The sequence below is a fragment of the Arvicanthis niloticus genome, chromosome X (assembly GCF_011762505.2).
Source record: "Arvicanthis niloticus isolate mArvNil1 chromosome X, mArvNil1.pat.X, whole genome shotgun sequence".
In the NCBI taxonomy this organism is placed as follows: Eukaryota; Metazoa; Chordata; class Mammalia; order Rodentia; family Muridae; genus Arvicanthis; species Arvicanthis niloticus.
The window spans coordinates 10022424-10046359 of NC_047679.1; the positions used below are offsets into that span (position 1 = coordinate 10022424).

At 36.4% G+C, this 23936-nt stretch overlaps 1 protein-coding gene across 1 annotated transcript in view; it reads right to left on the reverse strand.

The window, feature by feature from the left end:
• Sytl5 (synaptotagmin like 5) overlaps window positions 1-23936 on the reverse strand; it is an 85495-nt gene that overhangs the window by 14147 nt on the left and 47412 nt on the right. Inside the window, exons 7-14 of the mRNA XM_034485632.2 lie at window positions 23196-23337; window positions 18647-18776; window positions 16160-16266; window positions 13857-13946; window positions 13027-13092; window positions 10416-10594; window positions 9041-9140; window positions 7156-7317 (exon numbers count right to left, since the gene is read on the reverse strand). Coding sequence (XP_034341523.1) covers window positions 7156-7317; window positions 9041-9140; window positions 10416-10594; window positions 13027-13092; window positions 13857-13946; window positions 16160-16266; window positions 18647-18776; window positions 23196-23337 — 976 coding nt within the window. The remainder of the gene's footprint in view (window positions 1-7155; window positions 7318-9040; window positions 9141-10415; window positions 10595-13026; window positions 13093-13856; window positions 13947-16159; window positions 16267-18646; window positions 18777-23195; window positions 23338-23936) is intronic.

Consider the following 23936-nt stretch of genomic DNA (forward strand, 5'->3'; position numbering starts at 1 on the left):
TCCTCTAGCCAGGTAGAAACCCCAGTGGAGGTCCTCCTATGCAAATGAAGAACCATGTTATCACCAATCACAGCATTCTTTACACAAGAACCCAAGTAGAGCAACACACTCATTAAATATTTGACCCAAAATTTATCTTGTCCACAAGAAAAGCAGGGAGAAAGATGAACCAGAATCTGAGGTAATGTTCAACAAACATAATTTTTTATCTATCCTATAATTTGAAATCTATCCCATGAGTGAGCACCAATCTCTGACACTAGTAATGATACTGTTATGCTTGCAAACAGGAGACTATCATAACTGTTCTCTGAGAGGATCCAATCAATAGCTTATTGATGCAGATGCTTGGATCCATAGAGGAACAATGGACAGAGCTGGAGGACTCTTATAGAAGAGTTGGGGAAATAATTGAGGGCACTGAAGGGGACAAAAACTCCACAGGACAATTAACAGAGTCAACTAACCTGGGCACATGGGGGCATTAACTGACTGAACAAACAAAGAGCTTAAATGGGCTTGACCTAGGTTCCCACATATATGTATCAGATGTACAGATCAGTATCCATGTAGGTCTCCCAACAACTAGGGTAGGGGCTGTCCCTAAAGCTGTTGTCTGTCTGAGAAATATGTTCCTCTACTGGGCTGCCTTGTCTGGGACAGTGGGAGAGGATTGCCTAGCTCTGCAGAGACTTGATGTGCCAGGGTAGGGGATGCCTGGGGGTGTGTGTACCCTCTCAGAGGTGAAGGGGATGAGGGAATATGGGGATAGAATGTATGAGGGGGGAACTGGGAAGCTGATCCAGATGTAAGGTAAATAAAAAAATAAATCCCTCTTAGTGATTCTAATTTATCATAAAATTTGAGAATCATAGGTAAATGTAAAACATGTGATATCTATCTTAAAAATAAGGGCCAATACTGGAAAAGGTAAAACATTGATAACCTATTATAGTAATATTATGCTAGAACAGACTTTTAAAGTACAAATCCCTCTATACTAGTTGCAAATAAAAGTTATAATCATTAGAGTCCAAAAGCTGAAATTATGTAAGTATAATTTGACTTGAAAACAAAAAAGAACAATTTTTATACATAAAAGAAATAGTTAAGGTTTTAAACCATCAGAAAAATGTATCTGCTTATTTTAATTAAAATATTGCTACTTAGAAAAAACAGCTATTGAAATGATTTCTAATGATATTCTCCTATCATAGATTGGTGTCTAGCCCAATTGTCATCAGAGGGGCATCATCCATAACTGATGGGAGCAGCTGCAGAGCCATAGCCAAGCACTACATGGAGCCAGAAGAACCCTGCAGAAGAGGAGGAGGAAGGATTGTGGGAGCCAGTGGGTTCCAAGACATCATGGAAAACACAGAACACAGAATCAAGTATGAAGGGCTCATAAGGCTTCATAGAGACTGAAGCCACAAACATGAGGGCTATATGGGACTGACCTAGGTCCTCTGTATATATGTATTTTTGTGTAACTTTGTGGTCATGTGGGACTTCTAATGCTGTGACTGTGGGATGACACTCTGACCCTTTCACCTGATCTTGGGACCATTTTTCTCCTGCTAAGTTGCTTTATCTAGCTTGGATATTAGGGTTTATGCTTAGTCATATTATAACTTGTTATGCATGTTCAGTTGATATTCCTGGGAGGCCTTCTCTGTGTTATTGACAAAAAGGGAGGAGGAATGGATTTAGGGGAGAAGGCAGGTGGGGGAGAAACTGAGAGGAGTAAAAGGAAGAAAAACTGAAGTCAGGATATAATGTATGAGGAAATAATAATAACAATAATGAAAAGAATAGCCCATAGACTCATATATTTGAATGCTTAATTACCCACAGTGACACTGTTTGTGAAGGATTAGGAGGTGTGACCTTGTAGTAGGTGTGGCCATGTTGGAAGTGACATTGGCTTTGAGGATTCAACTGCCAATTCCAGGCCCAGTCTGTCTCCCAACCATGCCTCTTTCTGCAGACCAGAATGGAGTACTCAAATACTTCTCCATCATCATGTCTACCTGTGTGTTACCATGTTCCCTGCCATAATGATAATGAACTAAACCTCTGAAACTGTAAGCAAGCCCTCAACTATAATGTTTTCAGCTACAAGAGTTGCTTTGGTCATGGTGTTTCTTCACTGCAATAGAACAGTGACTAAGACAGGTATCAAAACCAAACATGGACAAAAGACAGTATCTTCTAATAATACTGTTTGAAAGGTTGGATCTTTAAAGACAAGAATAAAACTAAATACTCATCCTATATAAGCATTATATACAGTATGTAAATAAAAACAAAATGGATTATAAATTTAAGAGTAAAACCATCAAATGGTAAGACAAAAATTGAATAATTTTGGAAGTATAAAGGAAAAGCTCAATGGTATAGATTTTATGTATCACTGTTTTGGAAAGGTGATATGAACTCAAAAGTATACGAAAGAAAAGCCAAAACAGACAAATGATGTCATACATTATAACCTGTAATCAAAAAACTTGAATATTCTGTACAGCAGTGCTTTATCCAAATACAAGCCTTCATTTGCATTGAATGCTAACTTCTGACAGTGATTGGTGCATACACAGTCCTTCATTTGCATAGTAATATGGTGTCTGGTTTAATGTGAGTGCTGTGCTTTTTCAAAATGCAAGATTTCATTTGCAATGCATCCTTACTTCTGTCAGTGAACAAATGGAGTTTTGATTGGTGCAATGATATCTCTTCAATTGTATAGTAGTTATATTGTAGCTAATTTAAAATGGAGTGCTGTGAATGGTTCACATACAAAACTTCATTTGCAATGAATGCTCACTTCTAACAGTGATCAATTGGAGAATGCTCTGAATGGTGCCTATAGAGACCTCCATTGACATAGTAAGGCCATTGTGACTGGTTTAATATGTGTGGTAGGATTGGCCCAAATACAAGCTTTCATTTGCATTGAATGTTTACAGGTATATGTGATCAAATTGACAATGCTTTGATTCCTGCATAAGGAAACAATCATTTGCATATCAAGGCCATTGCAACAGGTTTAATGTGTGTGATGTGATTAAGCCTTCATTTGCATTGAATGCTTACTTCTATATGTGATCAAGTTGACAGTGATGTGACTGGTGCATATACATACCTTCATTTGCATAGCAAGACCATTGTGAGTGATTAAATATGAGTGGTGAGATTGGTCAAAATACAAGATTTCATTTGCATTAAATTCTTTCTTCTTTATGTGATGAAATGGAGAATTCACACAGACCTTCATTTGAATATCAAGGTCATTGTGACTGGTTAAACGTGAATGCTGTGATTGGTGCAAATACAAGCTTTTATTTGCATTGAATGCTTACTTTTGTATGTGAACAAATGGAGAATGCTTTGATTGGTACATACACAGACCTTCATCTGCAAACCAAGTCATTGTGACTCTCTTAATCTGTGGGATGTCACTGAACCAAACACAAGCCTTCATTACTTCTATAAGTAACTAAATAAATGATAATCTGATTTGTGCATACACAGACCTTGATTTGCATAGCAAGGTCTTTGAGACTCTCTGAATAAAATGGTGTGATTGGTCCAAATCCAAGCCTTCATCTGCATTGGAATGCTTAATTCTGTAAGGGACAAATGGAGATTGATCTGATTGGTGCATACACAGACCTTCATTTGCATATCAAGGACAATGTAAGGGTTTATTATGAGTGCTGGGATTGGTCCAAATACAAAACTTCATTTGCATTGAATTCTTACTTCTTTGGTTATCAAATAGAGAATTCACACAGACATTCATTTGCATAGGAAGGCCATTGTGACTGGTTTAATATACTGCTATAATTGGTCTAAACACAAGCCTTCATTTGCATTGAATGCTTACTTACTTCTGTAAGTGGTTAAATAAACAATGATCTGATTGATTCCTATAAAGACCTTGATTTGCATAACAAGGTTTTTGTGACTTTTTGAATATGTGTGGTGTCATTGGTCCAAATGCAAGCCTTCATTTGCATTAAACACATACTACTCTATGAGAGCAGATGGAGAATGTTCTGATTGGTGCATACACAGACCTTAATTTGCATACCAAGTCATTGTGACACTCTGAATTTCTGTGGTGTCACTGGACAAAACACAAGCCTTCATTAGCATTGAATTGTTACTTCTGTAAGTGGCTAAATAAACAATTGTCTGACTTGTGCATACTAAGACCTTAATTTGCATAGCAAGGTCTTTGTGACTCTCTGAATATGTGTGGAGTCATTGGTCCAAATGCAAGCCTTCATTTGCATTGAATGCTTACTTCTGTATGGAATCAAATGGAGAATACTCTGATTGGTGCATACACAGACCTTTATCTGCATAGTAAGGCTATTGTGACTGGCTTAATGTGTATGCTGTGATTGGTCCAAATTCAAGCTTTTATTTGCATTTAATGCTTACTTCTGTATGTGATCAAATGAAAATGCTGTGACTGGTGCATATACAGACCTTCATTTGCATAGTAAGGCCATTGTGACTGGCTTAATGTGTGTGGTGTGATTGGTCCTAATAGAAACCTTAATTTGCATTGAATGCTTACTTCAGTATGTGACCTAATGGAGAATTCTCAGATTGGTCCATACACAGACCTTCATTTGCATAGCAAGACCAGTGTGACCAATTTAAAGTGAGTGGTATTATTGGTACAATTACAAGCCTTCATTTGTAATGAATGCTTACTACTGTAAGTGACTAAATAAACAATTGTCTGATTTGTGCATATACAGACCTTGATTACATAGTAAGGTCCTTGTGACTCTCTGAATATGTGTGGTGACATTGGTCAAAAATACAAGCCTTCATTTGCATTGAATGCTTACTTCTGTATGTAATCAATTGACAATGTATTGATTGGTACATACACAGGTCTTCATTTACATAGCAAAACCATTATGGGTGGTTTAATGTGTGTGGTGTCATTGGTCCAAATACAAGCCTTCATTTGCATTGAATGCATACTTCTATATGTGAACAAATAGAGAATGCTCTGATTGTTGCATATGCACCTTCATTTGCATATCAAGGTTATAGACAGTGGTTCAATTTGTGTGTGTGATTGGTCCTAATATAAGCCTTCATTTGCATTGATTGTTTACTTCCCTATGTGATCAAATGGAGAATGCTCTGATTGGTGCATACACAGACCTTCATTTGCATAGAATGGCCACTGTGACTGCTTTAGCATGAGTGTTGTGATTGGTCCAAATAGAAGCAATCATTTGCATTGAATGGTTAAATGGAGAATGCTCTATTTGGTGCATACACAAACCTTAATTTTCATAGGACAGCCACTGTGACTGGTTTAACATGAAGGTTGTGATTGGTCCAAATAGAAGCAGTCATTTGCATTGAATGCTTACTTCTGTATGTGGTCACATAAAGAATGCTCTGATTGGTGCTTACACAGATAATCATTAGAATATTAAGGCTTAATGTGTGTGGGGTGATTGGTCTAATTAGAAGCATTCATTTGCATTGTATGCTTCTGTATATGGTCTAATAAAGAATGCTCTGATTGGTGCATACACAGACAATCTTTTGCATATCAAGGCTTACTGTGTATGGTGTGATTGGTCCAAATATCTTCATTTGCATCAAATACTTCATATGTAATCAAATTTAGAATGCTCTGATTTGTGCATTCACAATCATTTGCATATAAAGGCCATTGTGACTGTTGAATATGTGTGATGTGACTGCTGACACTGATGTTGATATGGGGAACTTCATTTGAGTAGTCTCTCTAGTACTGTTTACTTTACCATTAGGACCAGAATATGTTGTAAATGTTTTTGTTCTAATCAATGCATGTTACCTCACCAGTGAGTCATTAGGGCAAAGGATAATATAATTAAAGTTAAAAGATCCAGGCAGGACAAAGGTATTGTTTTACTATTGGAAGTAGAAAAAAGTTTTCTGGACTACATATACAGAGAGCTAGCACCTACTTATAGCTAATAGTGTAGAGATTCAGCATGTGTAGAGCTAGATAAGGAGGTCAGCAATATGTGAACCCTGAAATTGAAGCCAAAGAAGAGTAGAAAGTCAATGGACTCCAAGGTCTAGTTAAGATGTGCCAATCTGGAACAAGCTCCTAATCAATGCAAGTACTACCATGCTTTTTATAACCAGCTTCCAGTATGCCTAATAGAATGCTGACAGACTTAAAGAAGATGCTTACTTAAACATAATGTCAGCTCTCTGAGAGGGAAAAACACTTCAGGTACCCCAGGTCTCAGAGCTGTAGCAACAGCTACCATACTAGTAGCTATGTTACAAATTAGAATACCAAGGTTTAGGAAATAACTTTCCCAAAATCACATAGGCATTTTCAAATTATAAGAAAACCAATACTAACTTCAGTTCAGTTTTTACCAAATGTTCTTTCTTTTTCTTCCTTCCTTCCTTCCTTCCTTCCTTCCTTCCTTCCTTCCTTCCTTCTGTTCTTTCTTTTTTCTTTCTCTCTTTCTCTCTCTCTTTATTTTTTCTTTCTGTTACTGCATATGAAGAATAATCACAAGCAGCACAAATGTAACTTTTTCACTTTCTTTCTCACTTAGAAACTGACTGTAAATGTGAAGAAAATCTAGTTGCTTATAACAAATCCAAATCACTGTTTTTCTAGGTTTGAACATATTGGAATTTTATGAATCCCCAAAGTAAAAATATTTTAGATAGTGGTCACTTTCTAATTTGAGCCAAGGAAACTATTCCTGTTTATCCTGTAAATTGTAAAGAATGAGAAAGAGATATAATATTTTGATATTGGTCATGCTTTATAAATTTGGTTTTGGTGGCATAAAAACAAAGACTTTCTCGTTCTAATGGGATCATATAGTATGGTCCTTTTAGCAATCCATAAAAATCTTCAATGGAAACAGATTTCAGTAATAAAACTCACTCATTTATGATTACATTTCTTCTTATAGTAGACAACATATATCTATGAAGAACTTCTAAAATAATAGATTATATTATATCTATCAAAAATTTAATAATCTTTGCAGATTATTACTCAAAATTTAGAAGTCTTTAGTTTCTTCAGGCCTGGGATATTAGTTTGCCTCAAATTTGTCTAATTGTATAGGTTGAAGTGTTTCCTACCTTAGGCTGAAGCACAAACCACTCATCACATGGATTTTCAAAGTTCCATGAGTCAAAAGCAATCTCCACCTCTCCAAGGAAACTGTTGCGTCCAAACCGATCATAGTGCCAGACTGAGAGCTGAAGAGTCCTTGTTTCCAGCTGGGTGTGGCTGATTGTATACTACAAATAAGATTGAAAACATCACACTCTGCAAGAGAGGTCTATCTAATTATAGAGCAGGATGAAATTTGCTTCACTAATTTTCAGACCATAGGCATCAGCAATAGGAATAAAAAGCCTTTCTGTTTTTCTTACGATTGAAGTTAAATGTTGCCAAACCCCCTCCCCCCACATTTTAGGTTATACCTAGTTAAGAAATATGTATGTATAAATATATTTACATATTTTTATATAGTTATTTCTATTTATTTATATAATTTATTGGAGGGGTCAACAAATGTCAGAAACAATATGAAAGTATTAGGTGATGAAAAAGCCTTTTTCCCATTTTACCTGCTTGGATTTGTTTTTCTCATGTCTACCTTGTATCTCCAGGTTTAATATAATAATACTCTAACTTACTTATTCATAATGAAAATCCTTAAATCTGGAAAAGTATTGACATCAGAAATTTGTAGCCTAAGCTTCATAAAGCCCAGTGTAAGTGTAGAAGTTAAAAAAAGTACACACAGGTTGATCAGAAAGTAAGTATTATGGGCTTGCTTTTTTCCCCCCAAAAGAATGTTAACCAGGGACATGACCACACACCCTCTCATTTGTTGTTCTATATGTCCATCTGGGTCATACTTCAGACTGACTGATTTCTGAGCTTGGCTTGGTGTGTATTCCTGTCCCATCTGTTACTAGCAGGTTGACTTTGGTGCTTTGCTCCCTGAATTTCTCTATCACGGTGTTTATATATTCTGCTTGGGCTCATCTTTGCTATCCTATTATGGCCACTGGATTCACACTCAGCCTGTGTTTGTTCATTTTTATTTGATCTGTTTTAATATTGGCCTCTGCTTCCACACATGTTTCTACTAATGCATGCAGACTACTGTCTTTCTTCCATATCTAACCCACGCTGTGATAGACTCTGAACCCTTTATTCTGGGCATAAGTCCATGCATTTTCCAATGCTTAGCAACACATTTTATCCTTCCTTTGTCTGCCTTACCAGACAAGATGGATTCAGAGTGAGAGATGAGGTTGTTTGTGGCTACCCATAAGAAATAAGAATTTCTTTAGAATTTAGAACCTAAAGTCTGACTCATGTTTAACCTAGGAATTTTCTGAGGCTTCTCAAATCTGACCTTATATTGCTAGTGTTGTTCATTGACCACACACCTATATTTAGCCAATATCAGAGATCCTGATGAGAATCCATAAATAACCCTTATTAGTAGTGCAATAAATACATACAAAGTGACAATGCCCCTTTAAGACACCAGGAAAGCAGATTTCTTGAATGTGCAACTTATTTTGTTACAAGATATACCAGCTTAGATGTAATTTGTAATTTTAATGGATCATTTCAACTTAAAGTCTAACCACAGCCACCGCAGAGAATGAACCAAGTATGAATCGTTTACTTTGTTTTTCTTTTCCAAAAACTTCTAGGAAATCTAATACCATTGAAATTCTAGTTTTCTAAAATACACACAAGTTTTGAAATGGTACAATTAGTTATTCTTTTCTTTTTGGCTTGTTTGTATTTTGATACAAGCGATGGTCTCAGTCTGAGCTGGTCTCCCAATATATGCCAGGCTTGCTTGCATGTCACTATGCTATCTCGGGCTAGCCTTAAACTCTTAATAATATTTCTGTCCCAACCTTCTTGCCTGTAGTTAATCTAAATCAATGATGTTCTAGTTAACATGTTCCTATGTTAGTATTTATTTACCTTTAATGTTTCGTTGAATTCTGGATTGGTACCTGTCCTGATTTTGGTCTTACGTTTACTGTTTCGGGACTTGTCCGGAAGAAGGTATGACTTGACATAACTGTAAATAACAAAGGATTAAAAAAAATCACCATTTGAAAATATACCTTGTTAGAAATATTCCAGGATTTCAGTAAGAAAAGGGAATGAGTAAGTGGATAAGAGATGGGAATGAAGAGACTTTAGTTTGTACAATAGGATACCATAAATATAACTCTGGGCTTTCTATAAGGAACAGTGATGAATATTAGTAGAGAACAAGCTTTGGCATCAAGCAAAGTTATGTGGGACCACCTATGCATCATTCCTTTTGATAGTCTTGGGTTTTTATACTGTATTTGTTTCCTTGAGTGTAAAAAGTGGGATAGTTACAATACCTAACCCATGAAACGTACACAAGGAGCTGTCGTATTATACTACTGCATAAATGAAGTCTGCTAACATCAATAGTCTCACAACCTTTTCTGGGGATATATGTCTCTTCATTACTAGTCCTATCTTCTGATGTCAGGACATAGACCACTGGAGTGAATGAATGAAAAGAAACAGTTAAAAGGAAGAAACAGAAAATGACAATTTTACAGTTCAACCCAATACCTTGGCTTGTGCTAGCTAGCTTTTTTAGAAGCCTCTTGGGACAGTGACATCAGAGTAGACAGGGATATGTACAAGAGTGAAACATATTATACCAGAGTTCTGAAGCACATGTGTTAGGATTTCAGATGGTTCTATTTATTTCCATGCTAGCCAAAATAATTATATTTGTCACTTAGCCATTTAAAATCTAGACAATAGGAAGTGAACAAATAGTCACACCACTAACTGAGAAGCTCTTCATAACTGATAGATTCAGGGAGAGAGATAATGGCTTTCTTCAGTAGAGTGATACTAGGTATAACCAAGTATATTCCAAGGGAGGTCTCATGCTCAGTAGTAGTTGACCAACTCTGTGTGTGTGTGTGTGTGTGTGTGTGTGTGTGTGTGTGTGTGTGTGTGCTTTTTTCTGAGAGAGAGAAAGAACATGAAGTTCACAGGAGAAATCTGGGAGGTTCAGAAGGGTAAAGAATGTAATTAAAATGTATTATATGCAAAAAATTTTTAAACAATTAGCACGATACTCTTAAGACATCCTGGTGTATATGTCAGTTTGCATCTTCCACAAGTAGCCTCTCTCCTGAATCATATCATGGCTTCTTTCAAGTCAAGTAACAAGGATACAAACATCATCCTCATACTTCAGATTGAAGGGAGTTTTAAACCTCTTCTGAAAAGTAAATATGCATGCAGACAGAGAAGGCAGTGCTAGAGACAGAAGAGGGGCATCCTATGTGCTTACGCATCTGTCCTTTGTTTCTTTTCATCTCCTATGGCCAGGTTTCTGCAGTTCTTGACAAAGATGTATAGCCCACCAGTTTTGTAGCAGTAGCTGATGTGGAGGAGAATCTCACCGGTGACTTTCACGTTGCCATAGTCTCCTGTTTCACTGTAAACACTCATCATGCTGTTAAGGCTAGTCTGAAAAAAAAAGATGACAGAAGTGGCCCAGTGCTATTCTAAGGCTCTAGTCACAGAATCCGCTCCTGTTAATCAATTCCAGTTGCTGCTCTATGTAACTATGGAGTCATTTAGTGATTTCTAATATAATCTTGTTTCTTCATCCTTGTCACTATCTGCTTTTTTGCTGTGAGACTCAGGTGCAATCTATTTAAATATCTAGAATTTAATGATCAGGAAAAAGAAGAGCTTATTCCTTATTATGAGTTAACAGAAATCTTAAAGCATCTTTCTCTACACTCACATGGTGTGTGCCATCACTCCTGGGAGAACCACAGCTGCATCCTTAACAAAGGTATGGCAGGACATCCTATACTCACAAAGGCAAACTTAGTAGCTGAGTGGCTACATAGATAGTCCATGACTCATAGCTTTGGTATTCCATGGAATAGTAATGAGCAAAACATAACACCAAAAATTAAAGTACCTCAATTAATCAAAAACATAAAAATTCTATAAGGATGAATAAAGATTTTTGTCAAGATATTTGTGACATGAGATGCATATTTTAAATCATTATAGCATTATTACTCAGTGCTAGAAACAAAGACTCTACCTCAGTAACATGATGGACATAAAAGACCAGTAAGATTTGTGAATGATGCAGTAGTTTCATAACCTCTGTTTCATCACTGACAAGCAAGGACCATAGCAGTACAAAACTAGAGCTGGGATTTGTTTAAAGAGATAGATATGTAGGCATGAATGCTATATATGGAACATATATCCTATCTGGATATATGGATATATAAATCATGTGTGGACATATGAATGTACCTATGTATCTTTCTATCTATCTTACTATGTATCTGTCTACCTGTTTATGAATGGATTTTATTGTTATTGTTTTACAAAGGCTTTTTTATTTCAAATACAATGTTCTTCAAGGAACAGGATGAATCTGACTTAGCTCACAATCTCTTTTAAGTTGAAGTCAAAAGTAAGAATAACCCAAGAATTCTAAAATTGCACACAAGCTATTTCTTAGAGAGCCAATAAGTAACTGAATTTGTTTTTCCTATTCTTAAAATAATGTAATGCAACATGAATTTTAAGTTTAAACTACATAATAAATTACCTGAGGAAGATTTAAAGGAAGATTAAGTCTTGGATAGTCTGACATTTTAATTTTTTGACATACAGCTAGGTCTTAAGGACCCAAATTATGTGTGTTTGTATTCTAGGGTACCACTGTAAATTCATGGGCATATCATTGAAGATTTGAAAGGAAAAAATAGCATCCATCAGAAATATACAGAGGAAGCAAGGTACTAACTAGCAGTCTGTAGTGTCATTATTAATATTATGAATTCCTATTTGTGATATGCTTTTGACAATTTCTTCAATCTAAAACAAAACTTTATATATGTGTGTATGTGTATATGTATATATTCATTCCAGTGGTGGTACATGTACATCATCTCAGAACTTAGGAGACAGAGCCAGAAGACTGTTGAGTGTTCTCAAACACAATGAACTGTCTCAAATACAATGAACCAAGCCAAAAAGGCAGAAACAAAATATTAATGTTGAATGGCAAGTGAACATGGTAGTAGCTGTTGAGATTCTAAGATTTGACACGCTATATAGTACTTAGAAATTACACTGATCCTATTAGTAGTAAGTAACAGAACAAATTTAAGAACAGAATAAAATGTTTACCTGAATTATTGTTTTCAAATAGCTAAGTTCCAAAGAGATTATTAATTTTGGGGGAAACTAGTCCTTACTTTTAACCTAGGAGTTATATGAGAAAATAACTGAAATGCTAGGAACTCTATAAATTGAGAAAGTTTGGGGTCTAAGGTTTTACAGTAGTGTTGATCCATGAACCATGCTGTGCTTCAAGTCTTAAGAGTATCATGAATTGCCCTCAGCCATATTACACAAGGAAAAACTCTGGTTCAATAATCTTTTAGCAATAGCAAGTCATGGGGAAAAGCTCGGGGTTTCTAGTGAAATGTCCTATAGATCACAGCTCACTGCCTCCTACTACAAATGACTTTCTCAGTACACACCATCCCTCTGTAGCTACATGATCAAAGAGGGATGTGGCGGTCCCTATGATTAGAAGAAAATTTAAGAAGTTACAAAATCTGAGACTTGGGGGGGATGTAAAATAATTATAACCATTTTACTACTAACAACCCCTTTTTTCTTTAGAAAGACATGCCTGTGACTTAAGGACATGTCTTTTGCCTAGTACCCAGATCATTATATTTAATAAACTGGAATCCTGCAGACATGTTAGCTCATGAACCCCTCCCAAAGGGAGTATCTGGCTTTGTACAAGTCAGGCAACAGGTGGAACCTCTCATCCAATCGTGTTTCCCAAACCATGGAACGTGTGCAGTATGGTTGGGAAGAGGGAAATGACAAAGGTGAAAACTCACAGTGTCTGAATCAGCATCAGGCACATTTAGGTAGCTCCTCTTCCTATCAGATCCTGCTTGGGAGTTCTTTAAGGATGCCATCCATTGACCAAAAGAAAAAGCGTATTAGAGCATAGAAATCATAGAATAAAAGAAACGCACAGTTTGAAAGGTAGATACGATGACATGTAGATTGCTAAAGGCCTGCTCTCAAGGGAGATAGATCTTCAATTCAAGGTAAGAGCAGAATTTTCCCTGCAGACGGTGGGATGCTCTGGAGAGGTTTTTGTTTGTTTGTTTGCTTGCTTGCTTGTTTTGGTTTTTGAGTACAAAAGAAAGCTGCGTAGGGATGTGTTGCGGTAATGTGGTTGCCGGTAGTGTAGAGAGCGGTTGGGGTGCTGAGAGAATGGTAGGAGGGCAAGTCATCAACACAACTGGAATAATCTGCAGACTTGAGATGACTGGGCATTAAATTAGAAAATGAAGAAATTTAAGAATTTCTTGGGGTATTTACGAAACAATCAAGTATGTTTATGGCTCATGCAACTGTCAATGGTCATATCATGGTAATTATCTTTGCTGTCTCCTGCACCATTTAATTCTTTGTGCTTGGAGTCTTCAAGCTACTCTTACCCAGTTCTTTATAAAATGGGAATGTAGTGAGTTCCAAAGCTGTGTGAGGATCATGGCTAAAGAAGGAAGGATTCAGGAATCAGAGTGTAAGTTGGTGTGAGGGCACAGGCAAAGCAGGAACCTACAATAGATTTGGGCACACAATCACACCTTACTATCTCTTTTGAAAAGGCACTGGGAATGAACAAGAGAAAGAAAGATTCTGTGAGAGTGCTTACAGTTGACAGGCCACTTGCCAGACTCTGGGTATTTGCAGAAAACCTGGAGGACACTAAGTCAACACCGTCTTCAGTGTCTTCTAAGGAGTTCTAGGAAAGGATGGAAAAGACAATGCCTTAGTTTATTTCTATCATAGGAAGCTTTCTTTTACATGAAAAAAAGAGATTTGTTTCACAGATACTCAGAAAATCAAGGAAAACTAAAGAAATCAACTCTCAGGTTTAGGCTTTTGATCATCTTAATAACTAAATCAAAGGGGTAGACAGGGTCAGGGCATTGTGGGTAGTCTTTTCCCTAGTAATGTTTACTTGATGGAAAGAACATAAAACTTGGAATGGTAGACATGGGTTTAATTCCTACCTCCCTGGTCTCTAAGGTGATCCAATTTGGACAATACTCTTAAGGTAGTTTTAGATAAAACCCGCCTCTCCCTAACACACTTTCCCTCACACAAACTCTCCCCACCTCTCCAGTCTCTACCACCACCTCTTTGTTATCATTTCTTCATTATGTGAATAATTGCTTAGGAGTATATTTTTATCATGAAAATTCATGAATTATTTTTAACTTACTTTTTTGATGAGAATTTAAAAGAGAATTTAAAGACTTGTTTAATGTGTATATGTATCTTTTTTTTTTCTTCTTTGGTCTTAGATTTACTAATTTATATAATGACATTTGTTTTTAAAATGTTTTGCAACCATTCCAAGATTTCTTTCTTTTTATAAGTATATTTGACCTTAAACTGTTTTTAATGTGGGCTTTTGTTTGATAAGTCTTAGAGGTCATGTTATCTTTAAATAGGATTTTTTAAAAAGTTCTAGGTTTAAAATAGTTTTCTTTAAATACTTTCAAAATATTACTTTTTTCATCTTGAACTTAGTATTACCATAGAAAACTGCTATTAATTTGATGTGACCACAGACTATCAGGCATAAGTTAGAGCCCAGCAGTTCCTGCTGAGATAGTACAAAGGCTATTTACTTATCCTTTGCTGTTTTTAGGATGAGGTGCTAAGTGCCAGAGACTGCAGTTGCTGGCCTCAGAGGATCACAGAAGGGCAGGTCAGCTACAGTAGTATAGTAACTTAGATACGTAAACTTTTATTATAGAGCAACCCTAAATATCTTGTAAGACTAGGTCTTTCCCCCGAATCTTGTAAGAGCAAGTCTTATCCCAGCCAATGCTCTTCCCCCTCCACTGCCTCAAGAAGAACCGACAAGAAAGAAGAAGACTCCCCCCTCCCCAAGCCAGGGCTGGCCCCTGGCAGCATATACTGATATTTTTAATATTTAATATTTGAAATCATATTTAAATGGCTTTTATCAGTTTTAAAGTAGAATTTTATAGGCATGACTAAAATTTTATCAGAAGTTTTTAAGTTTTGGATTTTTAAAACATTTTTAAAATTTTTTCAATATATTATTATAATATGTTACTTTATTTCATATATATATAAATATTGTTTTTAATTTTTACTTATTTATCTTTTTGAGGCAGGGGTTTTCTGTGTAACAGCTCTAGAACTCAGTAGACCAGGCTGGCCTCAAACTCATAGAGATTTGCCTGTCTCTGCCTCCCAAGTGCTGAGAATAAAGGCATGTGCCACCACCACCAAGGTTGGCTAAGGTTACCAGCATATGTATATGTATTATACAATTATTAATTTTGCATATTATGTATTATATGTTTAGAATATAGATTATGGATTATGGATTCTAGATTATAGATAGATTATAGATTATGGGTCATAGATTATAACGTATATAGCATATAGCAATCATATATTATATACCACATATCATATACATTATATAATACATATTATATATTATATTATTTTAATTTTTACTTATTTTATGTAATTCATTTATTTAATGCATTTTAACACAGTGCCAAGTCACTTTATATTATTTTAAGTTATATGTATATATTCATAAAGTAATTTTACTTGTAGTATTATTTTTACTTTTTTTTTTTTGAGACAGGGTTTCTCTGTGTAGCCCTGGCTGTCCTGGAACTCACTCTGTAGACCAGGCTGGCCTCAAACTCAGAAATCCGCCTGCCTCTGCCTCCCAAGTGCTGGGACTAAAGGCGTGCGCCACCACCGCCCGGCAATGTTTTTACTTTTTAAAAAGTATACTGTTTTAGTTTCTCTTATAGTTGACAGTGAAAACTACCAGGAAGACACACTTTATGCCTTTTTTTACTCTAAACTTATCACCTAAAAGTGCAAGGGCTTGAAGCAAGATCATGCTCTCCTTTCCACATCTTACTGAACTTTCTTCTATATCCAACTTACCAAGTCTTTGTCTAAAGCCCCAGGGACAGATCTGCTTCTTATGCTTGAAGTGTCCTCTAAGTCTTCTGCAAATGACTCACTCAAATCTAACTCAGATCGACTCCGCTCTAGAGAAATATGAAATGTAGATGTGAATCAGTTTATTTCATTTCCGTTACAAATATTTCAATATTTCAGTTTTACATACAGACAGACACACATATACATACACACACATACACACATACACACACACAGAGAGAGAGAGAGAGAGAGAGAGAGAGAGAGAGAGAGAGAGAGACAGAGAGAGAGAGAGAGAATACAGTGTCATAGAAACCACATCCAGGCTCATAAACATCATGCTGTTTTACATTAACTTACTTAAATTTTTATAGTGTTTTGAAATTGCCTTGGTATGAAGACGAACACGTCTGTGTTCATTTGGCCTTTGATCACAGGGGATTAAGTGCTCTGTTATAAAATCCAAGGATAGCTTTAAGCTGTTTAAAGATTCTGATATACTCCTTCCTAAATAGTAAAATTGTTCATAGATTGGGTCTTTAAGCTTCATGAGAAAAATTATCACTTTTGAAGAGAATTCACTGTTTTCACATTTGACATAAAATGAAGTCAACCAATCATAAATTTCCATTTTAAATGATATGACTTCCTTTCATGCAAAAGGGAATGACTATAGAAAGGGGTTCTGATTTCATTAGTTACTTGAACATTCCTTCATCAATAGAATATCTTGCTTGATATTAGTTTTTAAAGTATCAGTTAACAAATGATGTGCTTCTCAACAATGCTGTAGACAGCTTAACAAGTCAGGGTAGTTTACTTGCACCGAATATTTTTGTTCTAAAGTCCTGATGAGACAAATATTGTTGCTTACAGAGGAGAGAGACTGGAGATAACAATCAAATACTTAAGCGTGAAATGGCAAATGCAGTGATAAAGTGCTTTGTGTGGTGCCTGACAGAGATCACACTGAATGATCAGTTCTGGAAGATAAGCAGTAGAAGTTGACCTTATGATGCTAGTTTCTAGGCTACACTAATATTTTTTTATTGAACAGGTGAATTTATTTACAATACTTTTCTTTTAAAACTTGATTGATTGATTGATTGATTGTATGTTCACAGTCATTTGTGCCATGACACAAGAGTGGGAATCACAGGACAGCTTTTGGGAGTTGGTTCTTTCCTTTTGCCACGTGAGCCCCAGGGAACTGACACACACAGGTTGTCAGGTTTGGCAACACATGCTTTTACTCACTACATCATCTTGCTGGGCTATTTTCTTATTTTTGAGAACATGCATTTTAGAGGGCACTGGTCCCCAGTGCCACACAAGTGCATGGGTACACCCACAAACATGTAAAAACATGCACACACAAACCATTTGGGAGCCTGTTGCCTAGGAGCAGCCTCCTTGAAATTCAAGTTATAAGCAAGAATCTAGCCTTGTGCTGCATGGAGATATTGTCATTGAACAACACATAATGATTTAATATTGAGGGTTTAATTATGAATTTAGCTTAATATGTGTCACATAAACATTATAATAGTGATGTATTTTTCTGAAGAATTTTCTTATAGGTAATATTCATATGAAATAAAAATCTTCTCACTAACATCTTCACTATGTGTGCTGGCTAGTGTTTTTCTTTAAAATATAAAATTCCATTTATTGAGATGATATTGTACTTAGGTATTTTTGTAATAATGTATTTAATAATACATATATTGAGATTATAGTGTAATTACATAATTTTCCCCTTCCCTCTCCTCCCTCCAAACCCTCCCATGTACACCCCACCTCAGCATGGAAGGAAGAAAGCAGATCACTGAAGACAGTACCGCCCTTGAGCAAGTGGTGCTGGGGTATATTAAAGCAAATTGAGCAAGCCATGCAGAGCAAGTCAGTAAGCCACACTACTCCATGGTCTGTGCTAATTAGTTCCAGCTTTCCCTTCATGATAGACTGAGATATACAAGAAAATAAACCCTTTCTTCTTCAAATTGTTTTTGGTCATGGTGTTTATCCTACCAATAAAAAGCATGCTAAGCCAAGCTACTTACAAGTAGTTCTAGTTTAAAGGATGGAAAAATGTGTCTGGGTATATGGAATGTCCAACCACTCTATAGATTAAGTTATTATTCCCTTGATCCATGGGTGAGAGTTATTACTTGTCCAATCAAATGTACCTTAGAACTATTTATATTTTTCTGCATTTCTATGCTGATAATCTTGTATAGCTTTGAACCGTAACAATGACTTATGACAAAGCTATGTACTCAATAAGTAAATTTTTCATAAATGCAGTGGCCTCATTACTTGGGACCACCTTTAGAAAATGATTTTGTTGGCCTATTACTATAATGGATGATTGTTTTCTCAAGTCTAAAACATACACTTACTACTATATAAAGCAGGAAATTCAACCCAATTTAGTCTTTTTTTTTACAGTACATTCAGTACAATGAGTATATTGTAACTACCCACCTGAAGAGAGCGAGGTACCAGACACTGCGATGGAAGGTGTACCAGATGTGTTTCTGCGGTGACTCTTTGTGAACTCCTCAGAAGTGCTTTCAATGGTAGCCAAAATCATGGAATTTTCAAAACCTTGTTCCTTCCCACAAAGAAAAAAAAGAAAGAACCATTATACTGATTGAGTTCTCTTAAAAAACATTTTCATATAAATATACTTTAGTATAAAGATATTTATGTGTATTTTGGGGGGGAAGGAATGAAATAAAATTTGAAGGACCTTTATTAGACGCCTATGCATCAAAAGTTACCATATAAAATTGCATCTAAGAATGTTTTAATTTAACATGAAACATATTTGATATTTTGATTCATAAAACTAGTGATATTAGATTAGCGAGAAAGACTGTATAGGAACTTCCAATCTTACATGGAGTAGAGTGAGCCCTAGAATTGTTTGCTCTTGTGTTTGTCTTCTGTCAACATCCCTTCTACTTAACCTCCCTGTTGTGTTTCTTATAAAGACTATTTCCCCAAGTTACAAACAATGGGTTCTTTGATCTTTAGGTTGTTCATATTGGATTTTTAGGGGTGTGCCAAGTAGAAGGTTTTAGGTAATTGACAACCATGAGGGGAGCAGCTTTCCCCACAATGCATTGCCTGCCATATTCTGTTTCATTATATGCCACAAAGGAGGATGTCTTTCTTTTCTTTTTTTCTTTTCTGTTTCTTTTCTTTTTTTTTCTTCCTTCCTGTTTTTACTGAGCAGAAACCTCAAGAATTGTAGGCTAAAGCAAAATTCTATTTTGAATTTGTTGTATCTCAGACATTGTTGCAGTAATAGAAAACCAATCGTGTAGAGTCTTTTTATTAATTTTGTGTCTAGCTAGAGCAGTGGTACTCAACCTTCCTAATGCTTCAAGCCTTTAATACAGTTCCTCATGTTGTGTTGCCCTCTAACTAAAACATTATTTTCATTGCTACTTCTTAACTGTAATTTTGCTATGGTCATGAATTGTAATATAAATATCTGTGCTTTCTGATGGTCTTAGGAGGCCTCCATGAAAGGGTTGTTTCGTCCCCAAAGAGGTTCATGGCCCACAGTTAGAGACCCTCTGATCTAGACCCCAGAATGCTGACTCACATATGTCTTACTTTCTCTGCCAACATTTAAACTAAGACCCTGTTACCTTTTCCACCTAGAAGGCTAAGTGATTAATATCTAGTCAGTTACAGGTATGCAGAAATAAAAGTGTCATGCATAATGCCTAGCAATGTTTATAAGAATGGAGACTTGTAAACAATAGGTGAAGAGCTGAGTGAATGTGTTGTTTGACATGAGAATGGCCATGTCAAGAATATGCCTCATTTGTGTGTGTGTAACTCACTGCGTTAGTTTAGCGTTGCTCATGTATACATGTGTCCAGTGCTGACCACTTGGGATTCAAAAAGCTATGCAGGAGCACAGTCTTAGAGGAGACTGATTCTCCTCAGCAGCCATGTTGTTAGGATCACATAGGTACATTTTCTCTGTCATATCTATTGGCCACTCTCTAGCTAAGCTTTATTTAACATTTAAAAAAAAAAAACCTGTGGGCCTCTTAAGAACTAGGCTAAGCTTAAATGCCCATGAGAATGGCATTATGTTGTGATAACTGTTAAAACCAAGAGAGATTTTTTTTTTACCATTTTTCCTTTATAAACAGTTAAATAGTGTCCACGGTCTGAGTTCACTCCTGGTTGCCTGACATCGTAAGACATCCGGAAATACTTTAGTGAAGCCTCCACAGATAGGGTTGCCTCTTACTTGCTTAGCATGCTAATCAATTCTGCTCCAGTAGACTCTATTTGCTATTTTATCATTTCCAACATGTAAGCCTATAGCAGAAAGTATATTTCTTCTAATTCCTCTAATTAGCATAGGTCACAAAGTTTATCCAAAGTGTGACAGAGGTCAAACAGATGAATTAGTTTAGGTCCATTTCAACAGCTCATCAGAAAATTCTTAACACATGGAAGACTTCTAATGAAGCAAGACTAAGCTCCTTACTAGCAATTATGATGATGGAAAAAATTTCCACAGGCGATGTGATGGTACCATTAATATTGAACATTAATAGGTCACTTAACATTGTACAGTCATTGATGGTATAACACATGCTCTAGGGAAGTGGCTCTTAGCCTGTGGGTTTCGACCCTTTGGGGAGCTAAACAACTCTTTCACAGGGGTTGCCTAAGACCATCAGAAAACACAGATATTTATGATTCATAAGAGTAGCAAAATTACAGTTATGAAATAGCAACAAAAATCATTTTATGATTTGGGGTCACCATGATATGAGAAACTGGATTAAAGGGGTGCAGCATTAGGAAGGTTGAGAACCACTGCGCTAGAGGTTCAGGTGAAGCATAAACTTAGCAGTTTATAATACAGCACAAAGATACTCATATTCCAAAAGCTTTTTCATTTATAGGAAAAACTGTGACCTGTGTCTCAGACACACACACACACACACACACACACACACACACACACACACACGACACCTGGACTGGCAGTAGGCTGCTACTCACTGCACAGGCACAGTAGTTGATAACTTTTTTGAACACTTTAGTACCATAATAGTTGTAAAACATTATCATTATATTCAGCCCCTCCTTCCTCATAGTTTCTCTCAGCTTCTTTATAAGGCATGCAAGGTCCCTGAACCTTGAACAAGTATCTTCTCAGCGTCTCCTCACTACCAGCTCATAAATACATTAAGCATCACTCCTTGTTAGGCTACCAAAGAAGGAAATATAGTCATCAACGATCTATGCACTTTTCTGACTGCTGAACAGAACCCACTTGCTGATAAATATGTATGAAATTCAAGATGTGCTTTTTATCTAAGGGAGTGCAATTTAGTCTTTATTGAAACAGATCAATCACTGATATTCAATCTGTCCAAAAGTCTTTTGATTCTTCCTCCAAAATACTTAAAACAGTCTGATTGCCCCCTACCCTCGCTGCTGCTGCCTCCCTGTTCCCAAGCCTCTTCGAATGGCTGCAGTATGGTATAAGGCTTCCCAAACGGTCTCTGGGTTTCCCTTACTTCACTCAGCTGTTCCTCAGCGGCCCCATTTCAAGGTCCCGCCTAAACAGATGGCAAACCACATTGCTCTGCTACTTGAACCCAAAAGTGTCACCTATCTTAACCAGACTAAATGTTGAAGCACCTTTCAAGGGCCTTGCTGACCCTCTGAACCCACCTGTGAGTATTCTGCCCTCCATTCCCTAACAGAAGTACACCGGCCTTTTCAGTTTTCCTTTAGCAAATCAGGCATGCTTTCACCTCAGGTTCTTTATGCTGGCAGTAGCAGCTGACTGCCAGTCCAGGTGTCATGCGTTAACCCAGTTTGATCTCAAAACAAGGATGATCTGTCTTCCCAGGTATTATTTGAGGGAAAAGAACAATTTTGTCCAAATGAATCTCCTACAGTGAAATCGGGAAGGTTTACTATGACTAGACAGTGATGGCGTGGAGCTTGCTTGCTCTGCTATTCTAGCTGGTCTAAGCGGGTGCTTTCAAAGAGGAAAAAAGTATCTTCTTGTTAATAAGACAGAAAAGCAATTCATAAATCACATTATTTTCCTGATGAAGGGCATATATGTGTTCAGACATTTTACAGACATTTAAGCCAGAGCACTGATGTTCAAGGGTGGAGCAGCCTTCTTGTTTGTATGTCTCAAACACTGCCCTTGTCTGGAGGACACTTTGCCCAGACATTTGCATGGCTATTTTTTTTTCACTTATTTTCAATCTTTCCTTATCCAGGGCCTTTCAGGAGTTTCCACTTCACTAAATTATGGCTAAATCAAAAGACTAAAGTTCATATATTAAGATTTCTTAACTATAGATGCCACCAATATTGAATTTCTTGCTTAATAAAAAAAGTCTAGTAGATGGTAACTTAATTTCAAGAATGACTTCCAATAGAATAGTTGATAAAAGAAAGTATCATTCCCAAATGCTTGGTGCTTTTTTGTCCTTAAAAGAAAAAAATTGTGATACAAAAGATCATTTTTCATATATGTATATATGTATATATATGTGTGTGTGTATACACATATATAACAGTAATTTAAGTCTTAATTATGTGTCTGACCTCTCATTTCAACATATGTACAAAAAGGAAAATTATAAAATGACTTTAACGTTCCACTTTTTCTGTAGACTATTAATTAGCTTAGAAAAAAATTAGCATAGCTAATTTGTAAATATGTCCTCCAAGAAGCAACATGAAGGATGGAAGTCAGAGCTTCCAATGAACTCTTTATATTTGTTTAAATCACATAGACATTTAAATACCTTTCATATGACACAACCTTTAAAACTTGGCTTGCCTTTTTCCTTCTTTTTTTCTTTTTGACTTTGAGTTTCTGGGCCAATGCTAAGGATACATTCCACTCAATAACAAAAGCAATATACTCTGACATACAGAGAATTTAAACCCAGTCATGGGTGGTAGTAAAGCCAAGTCCCAGAGACTGGGCAGCTCTTCACAATTTTTTACTTACCCTACTGCTGATAGAGGTCACACTACGAGCACTTGGGGCTGGTGACCTCTGAGTTCCTGGGATTCCACCATTGCCATAGCTGCCTTTTGGTATTCCTCGTCCAGCCTCCTGGACAATGAGATCTGATGAAGTAGTACTTCCCCTAAATGAGAGGACAAAGCACATTTCAACTTTGACATCATCTAAAGACACTGGCTAGGAAATGTTTAGGAAGAAAATGATGAAAGATGCAAACCATACCAGTTTACTAGGACCACACTGGAGCTGCTCAGTAGTTTTCAAGGTACCTTCCTCAAAGACCTGCAGGACTTCACTAGGTCCTGTGCCTCACATCCTGACTTGTCTAACTCCACTGTCTTTATTAGCTTCATCTTACCTTTCATATTTTATTCCCCAGTTTTCGTGAGCACTCTGAACCATTACATATCTCTAAACTGACCAAATTTCCATGAACATCTAAGTCATTTGTCCACACCTCTTTATCATTCTTTATCTATATATCTATGTGTATTGTTTGGCATCCTAATTCCTGTGCATATATCAGTCTTGAAGGTATTCTTGTTAACTGTAGGCTATCATCTCCAGCATCTTTCTTGGTACAGAGTCACTCAGTTATACTTAATCAATGGCTAGAAAATAGAGTTCAGTTCTTAGTCTGACTCAGCTATATAATAGTGACACTGAATAAATTGACTCAAATCGCCTTCATGTTTGAGAAAATGGTGTGATTCTTCTATTCAG